General features: G+C 46.7%; 1 protein-coding gene across 6 annotated transcripts in view; it reads right to left on the bottom strand.

Annotated features, from left to right (window-relative positions):
• Window positions 1-11,988: 11,988 nt before the first annotated feature.
• TCF20 (transcription factor 20) overlaps window positions 11,989-19,873 on the bottom strand; it is a 211,222-nt gene continuing 203,337 nt past the window's right edge. For 3 of the 6 annotated variants that reach the window (XM_075010424.1, XM_075010394.1, XM_075010433.1), the window contains one exon: window positions 11,990-13,669. Coding sequence is in view for 1 of the 6 variants with exons in the window: in XM_075010451.1 (XP_074866552.1) it covers window positions 13,652-13,669 (18 nt within the window). In the remaining 5 variants the exon portion in view is untranslated. Of the gene's footprint in view, window positions 13,670-14,122; window positions 14,277-19,873 lie in introns of all 6 variants that reach the window. The other 3 variants (XM_075010442.1, XM_075010404.1, XM_075010451.1) reach the window with 3 other exon arrangements.

Below are 19,873 nucleotides of genomic sequence, written 5' to 3'. Positions count from 1 at the left end.
TAATTTGGAAGGCTCTACAGACATCCTTGAGGAAAGGCGCTCTCAGGGATCACCTAAATTGTAGTACGTCTTCAAGGTGTTCACACTTCATCACTGCCCTGGGCTGTCATAACATAATGCAGCATTTTGTTAGCAGACTACCAACTTGGCATACAGTTTTTAAACATGACATCTCTGGGTGGCATGTGGAAGCTGCAGATGTGATGAGCGCCTGGGACTCCTGAATGCAGATGTGATTTGGGTTCCTATCTGCCCATTCATGAGAACAGGCAAACCCTTAAGGAGCAGCTGAGATTCTGGTGAGTTTAGGAAGAGAAAAAGCAAAATTGAAGAATTTTGGAAGCAGTTTCCTATTTCTGTCCAAGTAGCACAGGTGCTTCTGAATAACCTTGAACCACAAAAGGACGGACTGTGGGTCAAAGGGCCACTGGAGATTCAAAAAAGCATTTTTGGAGCACAGAGTCTTGAAAAGGTCAAGGAAGAAAAAGGCAAAAAATAAAACCTCCAGGAGTGTGTCCAAGAAATAAACATAGCTACTGGCAGCAAAACGGATTTCCATTCTTGGGAAAGTGACTGTCACATAGCAAAATGAGGGGTCCTGGCAATTCTGTCACTTCTGGCTTTCAAGAAGTGAAACTGACTGCTGAGGCTTGAGAAAGCTGAGCTTGTCTCCCCCAGATCCTGTACTACCACTTAAAACTGTTAGCTGCGGTACAGACACACCAAGGGAAATAAGTAGCTACAATGAGGCAATTCCCTCTATCGCCATTTGCTTGATTCCCCTGAAAAAAGTTGTTCGTGTATTTCAAACAGGCTTTCAATATCTTAGAGAGTGGAGCGTGTCACCTATCGGTAGCTACAGAAGTCTTTGAAAAACCGGACAGCTGCTGGGGGGTATTTATGGTAGTGTGAGGAACAGACCATGATAACAAACTGCATTGTGAAATCTAAATTGTCTAAAAGTCCCCAGAGCATGGTATGGGCATTTATTGATATTTTTATACATCTGACAACAGAGACTAGGTTGACCCATTTTCTTTGTACTGCTGATGCATGTACACATGTGCTTACAAAGAACTGGGTATGATTCTGCAAGTAATACATTGCTACAAAGCAAAAGGCACTCACATACATTCTTAAGAACGGACCATGAAAGCAGAATTCCTCCCCACGCTTAGAGAAGAAAGAGGCAAGCAGAGACTGCATACTACAAGACAGTACACACTACTCAAATAACCTGGACCGGTTTCATCCTTAGTCTTGCAAACAGTGTCAAAAACATGCATGATACAGAAACCAAAGGATAGCTCTACATGACACAAAGTTACAAACAAGTAATTTTTGAAGCAAAATGATGTTGAGGTAGGAAAGCAACAGCTACTCTCGAACTGAAGTTAGGCCCGATCAAAGCTGGAGGAGAGGAAAAGTGGAATCTTCTGTCTTGTAGGGGTCTTGGAAAGAGGTTTTGTAAGATTTCAAAACTCCTAACATCTACCCCTCCTAACAGAATCCTTCAGAGCAAATCATAGACAAAAGGGGCAATCTTGAAAGACTGAAATCTTTTGTTCCTAGGGCAGGTAGAGATTACATGACACGCACAAGTCTTCCCTTGGCTGCCTGTGTACCTCCCTGCTCTCCTGGCTGGTCTACTTCCAGGGCAATAGCCCAACCACTAGGTCTCTTAGTCCTCACCCTCTGTTGAGTGCACCAAATGGGGTTCCGATTAATACTAATTGCATTGGTGGGTTTTGTGATGTGGACAGCAATTTCCATATTCAGTATGCAAATAATTCTTACTCTCTTCGGCTTAAGCCATAGTGTAAACTTTTTACACACACACACACACACACACACACACACACACACACACACACACACACACACACACACACACACACACACACACACTTTGCAGCAGATGTAAAATTCAGGGACCATGGAAAGACTCAGCAAACTATCCCATGATCAAGCTGCTGAGGTTTAGCAAAGCCAGTGGCTGCACATAACTTCAGGTTCCATAAACACAACAATTACTACCCTTCATACAAATCCCTTCTAAGACTCCCTTCTTCCACAGTGCTGATGGCTCCTGTACAAGTAAAGAATCTGTGGCAGTTTCCCAAACCAAGCAAAAACAATAGGCTGTGTGCATGTTGACAATATATGGGTACAGAAAAAGAACAAAACACCAAAAGGCCTGGTCAATATTCTCTCCACCCATAAACATGTCTATCAAATACTGCAATAAACTGCAGTAAATGTTCAATTTAATGGACTAATTGTTGAAGGGGTGTCTGTTAATGCCAAAAGTCCATTATAGCCGAATGGTTATACTGTATGACAACACACAGACCTTCTCAGCCCATCACTCACTTCTGTCCTCTGTCCCTTTTTTCCCTTGCCCGGTGGCTCCTCCAGCCCTGGCATCTCTAGTGACTCTGGCAAGTCAATGGCATTTATTGAGGGCAGGAGGGTGTGCTGGCAGACAACACCCGTTATTTCCGAAGTCTGTTAAACTGGGGTCCGTCAAATCGAAGGTTTACTGTATTGATGAATGCATAATGGCTACCACATCTCCCAGTATGTTCCATCTAAGTTGGGCAGTGGTGATTTGGGGGTCTTTGCAATATGTCAGTTTCACTGATGTCACAGAGTCAGGTCACGGTAATCTCTTTACATGCATGCAGTTCCCAGCAGCATGATGCATAAGTCACAGTAGGGTATGTCTATACTTACTGCAGCATCAACATGGTGGAGATCTATCTTCCAGGGTTCAATTTAGTGTGTTAAGTAGCTAACCAATGCTGAGGGTGTTCCCATTAACCCATTCGCAAGGAGTAAGGGAAGTTGATGGGAGAAACTCTCCTGTTGACCTCCAACCGTGGGTATGGCAGAGGAAGTCAACCTAAGGTATATTAGCTCCAGCTATGTTATTCTCAGAGCTGGAGTTGCGTATCTTAGGTTGACTTTCTCCCCTAGTGTATACCTGCCCTTAGTTTTAGTCTGAGATGCAGCCTCCCTCGGACAACTCTGGAATACATTGAGCAGCCAACCAGGAACAGCTGACTCCACCACTAACTCTTCACGTCTTCAACAGTCCTTCTAACTTCTTAGTCCTTCCCCACCTTTCCTGGAATCTACGAGCAGCCATGGTAAAATGTAACCCAGTAACCCAGCTCATCTACACACAAGTATCCAGCCATCTTGCTCCAGTTCTAAGAGATAGAAAGGTTACTCACCGTAGTAACGGTGGTTCTTCGAGATGTGTCCCCGTGGGTGCTCCACATTAGGTGTCGGGCTCGCCCGGCGCCGCAGATCGGATCTTCCAAGCAGTTTCTGCCGGACCGCGCATGCGCCGGTGCGCGCCGCTCCCCCGCGCGCTCCCGGCCATGTGCGCGATCCGGTCCCCGCCAGTTCCTTGACCAACCGCCTCGGATGCTCCTGCAAAACACTAAACAGAGATCCGGAGCGGGGAGGATGGGCGGGTAGTGGAGCACCCACGGGGACACATCTCGAAGAACCACCGTTACTACGGTGAGTAACCTTTCTTTCTTCTTCGAGTGTCCCCGTGGGTGCTCCACATTAGGTGACTACCCAGCAGTAACCCAAGATAGGAGGTGGGTAATCGGATTATGTGCAGCTTGTCCCCGAGAGGACCGCTGCCAAGAGACGGGTATCCTCTTGGAATACCCTGTGAGGGGCGTAATGTTTGGCGAAGGTGTCACAGGATGACCAGGTCGCCACTCTGCAAATGTCTTTTAGCGCAACGCCCTTGAAAAAAGACTGTTGATGCTGCCACCGCCCTAGTGGAATGAGCCCTGGGCGTGGCCAGTAAAGGAGTCTTTTTGAGTTTGTAGCACATTTTTATGCAAGATACGATGTGCTTAGAGATTCTCTGCGAAGAGAGACATTCTCCTTTTGATTTGGGAGCGATAGAGACTAGGAGCCTATCCGTTCTCCGGAAGGACTTGGTCCTGTCCATATAGAAAGCTAGCGCCTGCTCACGTCCAGGAGGTGTAGGCGCACCTCTTTGTTAGAGTTATGAGGCTTTGGATAAACAAGGGTAAACAATAGGTTCGTTAGTATGAAACTCAGAAAGAAACTTTAGGAACAAAGGCTGGATGCAGCCGTATGGTTACCGCCTCCTTGGAAAAACAGCGCAGGGCGGCGTTGCCATAACTGCCTCAAGCTCGCTCACCCTGCGAGCTGACGTGATTGCGAGAAGAAAGGTCGTCTTCATCATAAGGAGGCGGAGGGAAACCGTGGCCAAAGGCTCAAACGGTGGTCCCCTTTTCGCATTAAGCACCAGGTCCGAGTTCCACAGAGGTGGAAGCGGTTTCTGAGGGGGGTATAGGCTTACCAGCCCTTTGAAGAACCTGGTAACCATGGGATGGGCGAACACCGTGTGCCCTTCCTCTTCGTGTCTGAACACCAAAATGGCGGCCAGGTGGACCTGAAACGAGGATAGCGAGAGTCCTCCTCTCTTGAGGTCCAGTAAATACTCTAATATCACAGCCATAGGCACCGAAAGGGGGCTAGCTGTTTGGTAGAACACCATGCCGTAAAGCGAGTCCATTTCTGCTTGAAGGTCTTCCTGGTGGAAGTCCTCCTGCTACTTTCTAGGACTTGCTGCACTTCCTCCGTACATGTGCTCTCTAGGGAGCTGAGCCATGGATTAACCACGTTTGTAGTCGCAGGCTTTGGGGGTGCGGATGCACTATGGACCCCTGGGCTTGCGTGAGCAGATCCCGCGCCACCGGAGGGGACCTCAGTGGCCGGTCCGACATGCGCAGGAATAGGGGGAACCATTGCTGTCGATCCCACGTTGGGACTATCGGGATCATTCAGGTTCCTTCCCTCCTGGCTTTCTGCAACACTTTGTGGATGAGCACTGTGGGAGGGAAAGCGTAAAGCAGGGGGCCCCTCCATGAGATCGCGAAGGCATCCCTCAGGGACCCCCGTCCCAGTCCTGCCCTGGAGCAGAATTGTGGGCACTTCTTGTTGTGCTGAGTAGCAAACAGGGTCTATCTGGGGAAAAACCCCATGCGTGGAAAAATCGGTTGCAGCAGATCGGGACGGATCTGCCACTCGTGCGTGAGTGCGAAACGCCTGCTCAGCTGGTCTGCCTTCACATTGCGAGCGCCTGGTAAGTACGAGGCTTTCAAGGTTACATTGTTGGCGATGCAGCCGTTCCACAACCGGACTGCTTCTACACATAAGGCACGGGACCGAGCTCCTCCTTGCCGATTTATATAAAACATGGTGGAGGTATCGTCTGTACTGATCCCGACTACCTTGCCTTTCAGTTGGTCTCGAAAGTGTCTGCAGGCGTTGAACACTGCTTTGAGCTCCAGTATATTTGTGTGCAGTGACTGCTCCATAGAGGACCACAGCCCTTGCGTCACCTCTTCGCCCATGTGTGCTCCCCACCCTATGAGGGGGGCATCTGTAGTAAGAAAAACCAATACGTGTGGTTGGTGGAAGGGTACCCTTGTTAGCAGGTTCTCTGGGTTTACCCACCATTGCAGGGATTTGCGCACCTCCGTTGTGGGCGACGCCATCCTGTGAACAGTGTGTGCTGCCGGTTTGTATACGCTCGCCAGCCAATGCTGCATGCTGCGCATGTGTAACCTGGCGTTCTGTTGTACGAAACGTTGCTGCTGCCATGTGGCCCAGCGGCTGTAAGCACGTCAGAACCGGCACCATAGGGCTGAAGGTGAAGCCTTGCGCGAGGGAGCCGATGGCCCGAAAGCGAGTCTCTGGTAGATACGCCCTCGCTGTAATAGAATTTATGCGTGCCCCTACGAACTCTATGTCCTGTGTGGGGTCTGTCTTTGATTTTGTCAGATTGATAAGCAGGCCGAGCGAAGAGAACGTGCCTGCTGTGACACATATTATGCGTAGTACCTCCTCCTTTGAGGCCCCTTTGAGTAGGCAGTCATTCAGATACTGGAATATAAATACCCCCTGTCTGTGCAGGTAGGCTGACACCACTGCCAAGGTCTTGGTGAAGACTCTGGGGGCTGAGGAGAGCCCAAACGGTAGGACCTTGTAAGTCGAGGGCTGCGAACCAATCTCCATCGTCTAGTGCCGTAAGGATGGAGGCGTTTGTGATCATCCGAAAACGTTGCTTGCGCAGGTACCGGTGAGGCCTCGAAAATCTAAGATGGACCTCCCCGTGAGGAAGTACCTCGAGTAGAACCCTCTCCCTTGCAGTTGCTCCGGCACTCTTTCCACTGCCCCTACGAGCATGAGATGGTCTACCTCCTGCTTGAGCCTCGCTACATGGGAGGTCTCCTGGAGGTGGGGCCCCGGGTGGAGGTCATGGCGGTGGGAGCAACTGGGAGGGGATGGCGTACCCCGTGGCTATGATCTCCAGCACCCATGTGTCTGTGGTGATCCTTTGCCACTGGTTATAAAATGGTCGGATGATGGCCTTGAGCACTGGTTTCGTGCCCTCTGGAAGCGAGTCCATGAGGGAGGTCAACCTAATGTGGTTGTTGAAATTATGGTTCGCTAGATGCGCTGCGTAATTTGCCATTGGCAACAGTAGCGTGGAGGAGGAGTAGACCTTTCTGCCCAACAGCTCTAGCTTTTTGGCATGTTTGTTTATTCCCCCACATTGCGACGACTCCGCCACCAAAGAATTTGGTTGTGGGTGGCTGAACAGGAACTCCATGCCCTTCGTGGGCACGAAGTATTTTTTTTTTTTTTTTTCGCTCTTTTGTGGACAGGCGGAATAGTCGCAGGAGTCTGCCATATCATAGTGGCAGGCTCCAAGATTGCGTCATCAGCGGTATTGCTATTTTGGAGGAGGCCGGAGGTCTCAGATTTTTGAGGAGCTTATGGTGTTGCTCTTGCACCTTTGCTGTCTGGAAGCCTTGCGTGAAGGCCACCCTCGTAAAACAGCTCTTGGAACTGTTTGAGATCGTCCGGAGGATGGACGCCCCCCGGGGCCGTAGCCTCATCCGGGGAGGAAAGCGAGGAACCGCTGGGGTACGTCTTTCTGGACCCTTCCGGTTCCTGCTGATGATGGTACACCCTCTCACTAGAGGTGTGCGAGGAAAAATCTCGGGGTTCCATAACCAGTCCCCCCTGAGATGCTTAAGTCTCTGTCCCCGGTCACAATTGCCCTTGGGGGTACGAGATCGTTCGTAGGGATCTTTCCCTAGTAGATTGCCGATGGTGTCTATGCCCTGCGTGGTAGGGGCGACCACGGCAGTATAAGCACTGGTCTTGGGAAGGTGACCTAGACCACTCCCTTGGTGCATACCCTTTGCGTCTGGGGGAGGGAGACCGTCGAGACCCTGGAGAGAGCGACTTTGCCTAATAGTCCAGCGGTTCAAATCCCAGGAAGGGTGGAGGTGGTCCCAGCCAGGGTGAGGCTGGTTGCAGAAATGGAGAAGGGGGCTCTGGGTAGGCCAAGGAGGGGGGGGACCCCTGCCTTCTAGTTGGAGTCTGCAACATAGCGGAGGGCTGTGAGAAAGCAACTACACAGCCCTGTGCGGAGAGGGGCTGCAATGCCTCCTCTTGTGTGCAGTCTTCCCCCTCCCTTGAGGAGGTAACTCCGCCCCTGACATGCAGGGGATCCCGGCCACGTCCGCACCGAGCTCGGCACACTCGAAGTCGGTGCCGCATGTGCGGTGTCCTTCGGTGCCGGCAGGCTGCGTGCCTGCGCGCTCTGCACCGCCGGTTTTCCAGGGGTCGGTGGTACCGGCGCTTGTTTAGCCGCCGCCCTGCCTGCGGTGCGGGGCGGCTGGCTGATTATCGAAGGGTGAGCCGCTTGCACGTGGCTCTCCGTGCCGCCGCCGATCAGCTGTTGCTGCGGCTGGGGGCTGCTCGCTCCTCCCGTCCCGCTCGTTGTTGCTGCCGGCAGGGATCGGGCTGGGGGGCATACAGGGCATTCCGGCGTCCGCACCGAGCTCGGCACGCTCAAGGGCGGTGCCGCACGTGCGGTGTCCTCCAGTGCCGGCAGGCTACGTGCCTGCGCGCTCTGCACCGCCGGTTCCCCAGGGGTCGGTGCCGCTGCCTGCGGTGCCGCTGGTACCAGCGCTTGTTTAGCCGCCGCCCTGCCTGCGGTGCAGGGCGGCTGGCTGATTATCGGAGGCTGAGCTGCTTCCACGTGGCTCTCCGTGCCGCCGCTGATCAGCTGTTGCTGCGGCTGGGGGCTGCTCGCTCCTCCCGTCCCACTCGCTGTTGCTGCCGGCAGGGATCGGGCTGGGGAGCATACAGGGGATTCCGGCCCCGTCTGCACCGAGCTCGGCACGCTCGAGGGCGATGCCGCATGTGCGGTGTCCTCCGGTGCCGGCAGGCTGCGTGCCTGCGCGCTCTGCACCGCCGGTTCCCCGGGGGTCGGTGCCGCTGCCTGCGGTGCCGCCAGTACCGGCGTTTGCTTAGCCGCCGCCCTGCCTGCGGTGCGGGGCGGCTGGCTGAGTATTGGAGGCTGAGCCGCTTCCACGTGGCTCTCCGTGCCGCCGCCGATCAGCTGTTGCTGCGGCTGGGGGCTGCTTGCTCCTCCCGTCCCGCTCGCTGTTGCTGCCGGCAGGGATCGGGCTGGAGATACTTTCCTCCGTTTCTGCGCTGATGGGGTGAGGGAGGCAGCTTTCCTTTTAAGGGCCCCGGAGGGTCCCTCCTGCTGCGGCCGCTCCGGCACTTCTGGCTGGAAGGCCTTGTCAAGAAGCAGCATTTTTTTTTTTTTTAAAGCCTGAAGAGGACATTATTGGTGAGTCTTTGTGTTTTTAAGTGGGTACTTAGCACCTTCTTTGTGCCGTTTTCCCCGTCCGATGGTCTGCCTTAGCCGGAGGGCTGATAGCCCTAGCTCCTGGCCTCCGGCGCTTGTTACTGGGACTGGCTGAGCTGTCCCTCTCCTAGCTTGTTCGTTGTTGTTTTTTTTTTACAAAATAACAAACGGCTAGCTTATAGTAGCCTAAGTGCCTGAAAAAACTTTAAGAAAAAACAGATAAAGCCATTGAATACACTACTTGGCCTTAGCCTAGTTGGATTCCGTCTGCAGCCGACGGCGGTTAAGAGGAACTGGCGGGGACCGGATCGCGCACATGGCCGGGAGCGCGCGGGGGAGCGGCGCGCACCGGCGCATGCGCGGTCCGGCAGAAACTGCTTGGAAGATCCGATCTGCGGCGCCGGGCGAGCCCGACACCTAATGTGGAGCACCCACGGGGACACTCGAAGAAGAAGCAATGTTTTAAACACAGTTTCCCCATTTTTGGAAAGGTATATGGCTCCCCAGTCGCTATCTCTCTGCTTGAGCCCCAGATGGTTGGTTGATTTTTGGATCCCTTCTCCCCTTGTGTCTTTAGCATGCCTGGTCTGATAGCAATCAGATTTGAACCAGGGTCTACAGCGTTTTCTGGTGTACACTACAGACCTATATTGGTATAAGTACATCCCACAGGGATGTCAAAAATCCACACCTCTAAGCAATCTAGCCCCCCTGTCCAGACAGCGCTATGACAGCAAGACAGCATCTCCTGCCAATATAGCTGCTGCCTCTCGGGTAGGTAGATAAACTAAGATGACAGCAGAGCCCTTGGAATGGTGTAATTGTGCAGAGTCAGCAATTAAGTGTAGACATGCCCTTGGTGTGTATTTCAATCTCCATTAGAGATGGGGGGGGCAAGATAATACCTTTTATTGGACCAACTTCTCTTGGAGAGAGACACGCTTTTGAGTTTACACAGGTCAACTCCAGGCGTACGGAAACTACTTGTCACCACCGAGATGCAACAGAATGTTCAGCACAAGCAGTTAACGTATTCCAGGGGACCATTCAAAGTGAAGTGGCCTGTTGACAACTCAGGGAGGACATAAGAGTGGGGGGAAGCACCTTGCAGGGAGATGAGTGATTTATAGATTGAATTTGTGGCTTATTAAAACAGTTTTCCACACCTGAGGAAGAGCTGTGTAAGCTCGCAAGCTTGTCTCTCACCAACAGAAGCTGGTTAGTCCAGTACAAAGTATTGCTTCACCTACCTTGTCTCTCTAATGTCCTAGGACTTCTACACCACTGCACCCCTCTATTACACATTCAATAATGAACAGCATTGGGAGTTGCTCCAACAGCCCACAGCTAAAGGAAAACTGTAGGTTACTTCCTGTGCTGCCCAGGTTTCCCCTTTTACCCGGTGCCAGCCTATTTCCTGCTCTGGGGAAGGGACTAATCTGACGCACTTATGATACTGTCTTCCTTTGAATTTAAACGGATCCTTTTTGTGGCCAGTCTTTTCATTGTACTGTCAACTAAACTGCTTCTTTTTTCCATTATTGCCAATTTCCTTTGTTTTACAAAATGAATGTAATGTTTCGAATCATGCAAACGTGTAATGAATCCAGTCATAACCCTCCTTTTCCCACAAATCTGTACCCACCAGGCCCGAATCAGATGACTACAGCCTTACACAGGTTTGGTTGCCATCTGCACTGCAAACACAGACACTTTCTACCACCTCACATAGCATCCTTGGTTTTGTTTTGAAATCCTTAACATGAAGTCCCCACAGAGCAGAGCATCTTATCTTATCCAAGTTGCCAAGCTTGCTGATTTCCTCATCCAAGCAGCTGACTTTAAAGTGGTTTGTAAGCCCTGGATACAGACTAACTCAGCTACATCTCTGATACTTCTCTAGACAGTTTTCATGTCCCTCTAAATCTTTGCTGAAGCTCTTCTTTGCTACACAAGTTTCCAGCTGACCAAAGCCTTTTTTCCCCCTATTTCCTAGAACAGAATTTTGGACTAAATCAAGCTGCTGTTCACCTCTTCAGTCAGGGCTGACAAAACAATCTGACTATTTCATATGTAGGTTCCAAAATAATACTTTGTATCTTGTGATTCAATAGAGTTTTTATTTCTAAATGTCTGGATTTGATCTTCAGGACATACTTCAGTCCTTCCTGATAAGTCTCCAGACTGTCTTAATTCCTCCTGGCTTGTTCTTAGTGCTTCTTGGATAGCTTTGATTTCTGTCAGCACCTCACTTTTTCCATCTGCGGTCAACATTTTCTCTTTTTAGAAATGTAACATACCAGAACTGACCTTTGACCAATTGGTGGCAGAATCGAGGGTCTTGCAGCTGTTTCAGTTTTGAAAGAAATCAACGTCTCAGAGTCAGATCCAGTGGAATTTGTTTTATTTACATGGTACACATGGGTCCTGTAACTCTGAAATCAACACCACCCACTGGAATCCTCAGCTCAGTCACCTTGGGCAGCCAACAGGAACAGCTGCTTCTGATGCTCTCCTCCATGTTTCCAACCAACCTCTCAACTGCCCTTGAGCCTCACCATTTGGCAGCCAGTGTCATCCTCAGAAAGTCAGCAGACTGAAATGTGATGAACAAACTACTGCTCAGCAGATTCATCACAACTGTCACAAGTGGAACCCCGGTACCCAATGTTTTGGCATGTGTGGAGCAGGACAGACACTAGGGAACACCAGTTTCACTTCATCTATTGCACTAGATGGAAAATGATTTTGCTCTGATTAGATAGGTAGTTAAACTTTTTTCAGTACTGGTTACAGACGTCACAAGTGTTTCCTAGAATAGTAGGCGCTTGATTTAGTGCCTACTACTGGTCAGGGGTACGTTGAGGACTTTTATAATGTCCCTTCTTCCCGAAGACAGCAGTAATTTCTAGAAATTATCATCATCAACAGGACTGGATTAACAATGTAGACACCCCTACGCACAGCATCTTCCCCTGCTTACAGCTGACTTTTGTGTTGCACAGTTTTAGAGAGGTAAAGAACCCCTAAAACACCTGCACCCCTGGGCACATGCCTACCGTTCCCAACTAAAGCTAAAAAAGAAGCATTATAATAATCAAAAATATATTTTTATGCCGATTGTTCCATTATGCAAGTAGCAAAACAGGAACCCACAACATCTTAAAATCACTTTCCTCGCCTACTCAACACCATGCTAGATCCAAAGTCAGGCTGGCCAACTTGCTCTACAACAGTACCCTACTGTGCTCCAGAGAATGTGACATCATTCGAGCATGACATCTTATGGGTGAAGGAAGAGTCAGGGAGATAGTATGATACTATTGCACGTGAACTGTGAATTCAAATCCTCCCGGACAACTATGAATAGGCACCATACACATCTTAATAAGAAAAAACTTGCTATCTCCCTCCTCCTTGGCCAGACCAGAAAATTAAGGAAATATCAGTGATGGAAAGACACGAAGATGATGGAAGGCAAACAACCCAAAAGGTGGCAGCTGAAAATTACCATGTTTTTCCTTCCCCTTCAACAAACCAAGTTATATTCACAAAACAAAAGGAAACCAGGTTAAAATGAAGTTTATTAGTTTTTTGTTTTGTTTTTTAAGCTTTTTTATATAAAACTGTTTGTGAAACAGCTATTTTATTCCCATGGCAGAGTGACCCCTGAAAGATGCACTAACCCCTTCTTAAGGCCTTAAGAGAAACTTTGTTTGCTTTAACAAAAAACAGAAAAGAAAAAAAGAAAAAGAAAGAAACAAGTTTAAAAATTACACAATTTACAAAAAAATAACCATATGGTATAAGCTATTTAATTGACATTCTCCCTTCCTTCTGGGAAAACAAACAAACCCCCAAAACAATCCACCCACACAATGAAGAAGGGTTAAATGAACTTTCATGGACAATTTAGACACACATTGATTCCATCAACATTCAGACTTCCTGTTCAACTTCCCATCCTGGCAGACAAACCAACATCTTCCACTAACCTGCTTTCAAGATAGACGGTAGCCTTCTTGGAATGATTTAGGGGCATACATCATTGCCAGGAATGGCAGAAACACTCTCCCCCCCCCGACCATTTGGTGCAGACATATACACACCTATAAGGTGTGTATATGTGTGTGTGTGTATATATATTTGGCTAGCAGCAGCTACTTTTTACTTCACAAGTCGCATGACCTAGGAGTCAGATGTTTTCAAGCTTCTATTGTTAATCAAAATAAATAGTGTTTCTTGAAAAGAAAATATTGTAAACTCACTCCCCACACATACACGACAGCTCATTGCCTGCAGCCACCCCCATCCCTCTTCCAATCCCACAGAAAGTTTTGTAACGAAGAAGAAATTTTTGTTTTATTCTCTTTAAATCTTGAGCTCTTCTTGGGGAAGTTGGAGGAGAAGAAGAGGAGGGAGACAAATTTAGTTAATTTGGAACACAATTCCACTTCCTTTTTAACAGAATGGGGCTAGTTCAGAAGCCTCATTTGGATTCTGGACTTAAGATTTACTATAGTTAGAAGAAATTCTGATCTGTGTTCTTAATTTTGAATCAATGCATAAAAAGGGATAGTGCACCTTTCATTTAAAACAAAGTCTTCCAAGACTAAAAAATAAATCTTTTTTTTATATATATATATATATATATATATCATTTTTTTATCCCTCCCTCTTTAATTCCCCCCATTGTTTCCTCTTTTTCCCTCCCCTCCCCATTGTCACTATGGAATTTGTGTCCATGGAAACAGCTGGTTCAAGACTCCTTGGTCATATTCTGCGATGTTATCAATCTTGAGTGTGATGTAAGAATTTATGAAGGAAGTGCTGGCATTGGCAGGCACATCAAGAGAGGGCATGGCTGCACAGTGGGAGAGATTTCATTCGATCATGAATGTCCACCGCTTTTTATCTCAACAGCCTAACCTGCAAAACAAAGTGAACACACTAGTGTTAGTATACTTGCAGCCACCAAGACATCAGAGCCGCTTACCCAAAAACCTGTCACAGCAGTAATGCCAAGAGCTAAGTCTAAGGAGTATGATTGTGGCTGTTTCTTTACAATAAATTTTATGCAGTGAAAGGTACTGAATGAACAAACCCATGGAAACTGTAATCCCTTTAGCTACAGAAGAGTTACAGCATGGTCAGCTGCAGGAGCAAAAGGTTCCCCTACCACCACCGCCACGCCAGACCTTACAGCACTGAACCACTTGCCTGTTTGCCAGAAACTAGCAATGAAGGGGCCCAATTAGGGTCAAGTCTGATGGTGGATCTGTGACAATGGTCCACTCAGAACTGAACTGAGGCTTCAACACATTTCATACTACAGATCACCAACCAGTCATCAGACAATAACAACTTTCAACCAATACCAACCTTGGACTGCAAAGGAACAGATGACAGAGTTAACAGGTTCCATATCCAGTTATTAATTTCCTGAAGTGACCAGTCCTCACTAGAGGGAGGATGAGCCACATTTTGTGTATAGTTTAGTATTTTCTTATGCTGTTTTCTTGTTGTAGGTTTCAGCCTGCAGGGGTAAGATTAGTGTAAGGAGTAGCCTCAGGGTGTCTTCAGGCATAGAGTGTACACTTATAAAGTTTGCAGATGATACCAAGTGAGGGGGGTTGCAAGTGCTTTGGAGGATAGGGTTTTAATTCAAAATGAGCTGGACAAGCTGGAGGAAAGTTCTGAGGTAACTGGATGAAGTTTAATAAGGACAAAAGCAAAATATTCCACTTAGGACAGAACAATCAGTTTCACATGTACCAAATAGGAACTGTCTGTCTGTCAAGGACAGAGTGCTGCAGAAAGGGATCTAAAGTTCATAGTGGACCACAAGTTAAATATGAGTCAATGATATCACAATGCTGCAAAAAAAAAAAGGCAAACATGATTCTGGGACGCATTAACAGGAGTGTCATAAGCAAGACACAAGAAGTAATTCTCCCGCTTTACCCTGTGCTGATTAGACGTCACTTGGAGTAGTACTGTGTCCAGTTCTGGGCACCATATTTCGAGAAAGATGTGGTGAAATCAGACAAGAGCAAAAAAAAAAAAATTTTTAACCATCTAGAAAAAAATGACATATGAGGGAAGATTGAAATACTTAGGTTTGTTTAGTAGTTTGTTAATAATTAAGTTTGTAGAAGAGAAGGCTGGTGGGGGACATAATAGTTTTCAAGTATGTTCAAGGGTGTTACAAGGAGGAGGGAGAAATATTTTTCTCCTTAACCTCTAAGGGTAGGAAATGAAGCTATGGTCTTATACTGAAGCAAGGGAGGTTTAGTTTGGACAGTAGGAAAAACTTCCTAGTTGTCACATACTTAAGTATTGGAATAAATTGCAGTTGTGGAATATCCATCACTGGAGATATTTAAGAACAAGTTAGATAAACAACTGTCAGGGATGATCTGACGGTGCTTGGTTCCACTTGGAGGGCAGGGGACCGGACTCTATGACCTCTCGAGGTCCCTTCCAGTTCTAGTATTTCTGTGATTCTATGAAAACCTCAAACTCTGGAATGGCCATTCCTTTGCTCGGATGTTTAGCATTTCAATTGCACAGACCAAGAAAATGCATGAGGAAAGATACAGACCCCCAGGCATCTAATTTAAGTACAATTGGAATGGAGATATTTCAGAACAGGAGCTCATTTAAATTAAAGCCACAATTCCTGATCAATTTCCTAGAGAACAACTCACTTTCCTATAACCAGTTGCTATTACTAAGACAACCTGAAACCCAAGATTTAGTTATTTTGCAAGAAGAGTCCTTTGGTCTATCTCATTAATACCCATACAGTAAAAGCTTTTTTATCCAGCAGGTTTCAGGTACAGAGTGTGTGGTAGTGAAAAATTCTGGTTAACTAAAAGGAATGGAGTTTGAATACAGAAGAGGCCTCAGGGCAGGGGGTTGGGGTGTAGGAGTTGTTTGGGGTGCCAGATCTGGAAGACATTTGCCTCAGGCAGCTCCCCACAAGTGGTGATTGATCCCTGTAACTAGACAGATCTTTGTGCTGTGTCACTCCCCCAAATGCAGCCCACCAGCTCCACAGCCCCTATTAGTTGGGAACTGCTGCCAATGGGAGGTGCATGGGCAGCACCTGAGGGCAGAGGCAGCATGGATCCACATCCTGCCACGCCTCTGCCAGGAGCAGCAGGAATGGTCATGGTTTGAAGGGAGCTGCCTGGGGTGAGCATCCCCCACATCTAGCAGCCCAAAATCCCTCACATGCCCCAAACCCCTGCCCCAGGCTTCCTCCTGCACCCAAATTCTGTCCCAGCACACGTGCCCCCTCCCACACTCAGTACTCCTCGTGGCTGTTCTTCCGCACAGAGCAGCAGGGACTTGTCACCACTGCCAGGAACCCATATGGAGCCAGGTGGGAAGCCAACCCCACATCAAGCAGACTATAAACTGGACTTTCCATGAACATCTTTAAGAAATGATGGTTTATAAAGCTGTCTGTTTGGTACTAGGCAGGATAACAGCTTTTATTGCTTATCCCTTTCCCCTCTTAAAGGAGTTGACGTCAAAACCAAAAACCACAGCTTGAACTGAATGTAGACACTGCACTTAATAGCATTAGGCATGCACATATAAAAACACATATACTGAAAATTACAATCCCAGAACTCCCAATTGGCTGCAATATGAAAAAATAAGCTATTCTGAGAATCAGCACAAAGTGGATGCCATCCCAGCAAGCACACTAGTTTACTGCTAAAATTCTCACATACCAGGGTAAGGGCAAACAAAAGACACGAAGCAAGCATGTAAAAAATTACAGACTATTATACAGAAGAGGTATCACTGAAGCAGAGAAGGAAATTCCTAGAAGTAACAACTCAGGCAGCTAATCCTTGTTGGCATTCATTACTGTGCAACTGTGAGCCCTTGTTGAAGGAGTAGCAAGCCCATGCGGCTGCCTCTGGCTTTTATACAACTGTGGCTTGCCCATGCTTGGAAACAATCCAGAGAATGAGACACTGATTCATGGAAGAAGCTCACCATATATAAAATCTCTCCCTGTTCCTGGAAAAAATCCAGAGCAACAGGCGCACTCACACACAGTCACTCTTCATTGTTGGCACTGATACAAAAATTCTAGCAGCAAACTAACTCAGGGAGAGAGCAGCAGAAAAAACAGACAATCTCTTACCATTCCTGAGCTTGATCTAGAGTACTTTTGCCCTCACTGGAAAGCAGCCAACGAAGAAAAAACCTAACACACCTCAACAGTCTATTCCTTCTGTTCTAGCAGGGACCTTCACAGCCCATTTCCACCAAAACCAGCAAAGGGACAGATTTCTGCAAGAAGTTTCCCCTGTATCCATGTTTATCATATTTATTCAAACTTACACGAATGGCTTGACTGGGGGCAGAGGGGTTGCAGGGCCAAATTAGAGGAATGGATGCTCAAGACATTCTCTATTAAAAAGGGATGGGGACAGACACTAGAATCTCCAAAACCAAAGGATCTGGGAGAGAAATGAGACCTCCAGCCTCAGGAATGGCATTCATGTCCTCGTTGTTTTCTCCCCCTTTACTCTTCCCTACGAGATTTCCAAATCCTTGTCACAGTTTTGAGGGTACCTCAACTCATACTACTACGTACTTTCACACTAGGCTTTTATTCAGCGCTTAAGGTCCTTGTCTCCTTGTCAGATCCTTATGCACTTCTCCTGCAGTTCACAGTGGCCCTAAAGATGCCCCAACAGAGCAACTAGAGATTCTAGCCATGGAGGAGAATCCTTTTCAGGCATAGTCAGGTCTATAACACCCCACATCTCCCCCTCTCCCCCACTCACATAAGGGAGCATGCTAGGGTGGGAAGGAAGGCACTGAGGGAGCATCTAGATTCAGTGACACCTGGCCAGCTGAACAGCTCCAGCAGGCAGCTACAAGCAAGCACAGGTTACAAGAGGATGGGAGCCACTGGTGCGGGGTGGGAAAGAGGCAGAGTTGGAAGGGGAAAGAAGTTGTCAAAAGAACACTTTTTCCCTTCTTTCACACCCTAATTCAGGACAAATGTCCTGGAGCCATTGCTTCCTTATTGGGGGAATTTCCAGAAACGGGATAGGAACAGAATACAGGGATTGTTATTAATAAGAATAATACTTTGAATATCATAACACAGAGCACTTTATAGAGCTAAGATGACAGGCATTTATCTTGTGGAACTTAAAGTGGAACAAACATGAAACTCAGATTACACTGCCCTGTGAAAGTAGTTAAAAGACTATAACTTAAGCATCTAAAAACTGAAGAGCCACATGAAAAAAATTAAGGGCACATTAATTTCACTGACTCTGAAGTCTACAACGGACTCTTACGAAGATTAACCACTTGTGAGCAAGGATAAAAAACATAATATAAAAATAATAAAATGCAGATTTAAAACAAAATTAAATTAAATACAGGTTTTATTTTTAAAATAAACATTTAAAATTAAATTTGAAGCTGAAAACCCATACTAAGGCCTAAACTTATATTCTGTTAAATTAATTGAAATTTAATATAAAAATGACATCAAGCAGTATGCGTTTGCTGTCTGAGTTTAAAAAACAAAAACAAAAAACACATCACTGAACTGGTAGACATTATGGACTTTGCTGCACAGCAAGACAATTTTTGAGAGCAGGAGCTACTTCTGCAGGTACAGAGACAGTGAGTATCCTTCTCATTTCAGTTTATTCAACTAGTTCAATTACTAGGTAATTCATAGTTAAGTAATCATATAGGAACTGAAAAAATAGGAAAGGTGTTTCAGGTCACTACATTATTCAAGATTTTAAAATTAAGAGATCACATCCTCTCATACCTAGTTCTTATTCGTAGACAGAAGACAACAACAATCAGTTCAATCCACTTAATACAGACAATACTTCCCTTTAATAAATTAGACAGCTTTGTATCTAAAACATAAGTTCATGAACTTTTTTCATTGGCCATTTCTACACATGCCACTAATAAACAGCCCGAAATATGCTAATGAGGTGCGGATGCAAATTCCCCATGCCTCATTAGCATAAGGTCACATGATTTGAAATCCAGAAGACGTTCTTCTGGACCCCAGAATGCCGTTTAGAAGCACAGCCCCTGGGAGGTCTTCCAGACCTCCTTCCTGAAAATTTTTGGGAAGAAGGGGCCTACAGAAGAAGGACTTCCTTCCGGAAACGCCCCCGCCCCGGGGGGGCTGTGCTTCTAAATGGTGTTTTGGAGTCCGGAAGAATGTATTCCATATTCCAAATCATGTGACCTTATGCTAATGAGGCACGGGGAATTTGCATCCACACCTCATTAGCATATTTCGGACCATTTATTACCATGCCACTTTCAAAGAAACGGCCTTTGAGTATCACACACATTTAAGTTTGTTCTAGTTAATACATTTAAAGTACTGTTTAAATTAAACGTTAAGCTCTATTTGGGTGGAAATTAACACAAAGAATTAAAAAAACTGAATGAGAAAAACATTATTCAACTATTTTCTAACTTGATAAAATGTAAAAGTTGAGAATCTCAATACATGCAAGTTAAGCTATATAACCGCTAATATAAACATGTACAGATATAGACTGAACCTCTAGTCTGGCACCTCGGGACCTGACTGGTGCCAAATAAAAGAATTTGCCAGACCACAGGAGGTCAATATGGAATAGCAGCATTGCCAAAACTTCCACTGCTTACTGGACTCTTAGAAGACATGTGGGGGTAAATTACAGTTGAATAACAGCACAGAACACTGAGAGCCAAGACTAGTGGCTGGAAACAAACTTTATGGGGCCATGGGAAACCTGGCCATACCCATGATAAGTGGTCATCTGGCTAACTAAAATTATGCCAGATTACAGATGTTACTGGACGAGAGAGAATGCCAAACTAGAGAGGTTCAACCTGCACAGTGTACCCACCTGTTTGGGGAAAAAGGCAACAATTTTAACATAAATGTTATATTGTTGCAAATTAGAATATTTTAATGGTTATTGGCCAGTGAGGACCAACCTGTCCAACAAAAACAATGAAAGTGCAAATGTAAATACAAGACTAAAATTTATTCTTTTAATCAAGGTCTCCCAACTTAAACCATAATTAAAATCAGTAATTTAACCAGTCCACTCT

The sequence above is a fragment of the Carettochelys insculpta genome, chromosome 1 (assembly GCF_033958435.1).
Source record: "Carettochelys insculpta isolate YL-2023 chromosome 1, ASM3395843v1, whole genome shotgun sequence".
In the NCBI taxonomy this organism is placed as follows: domain Eukaryota; kingdom Metazoa; phylum Chordata; order Testudines; family Carettochelyidae; genus Carettochelys; species Carettochelys insculpta.
This window is presented reverse-complemented; position numbering and strand designations above follow the sequence as displayed.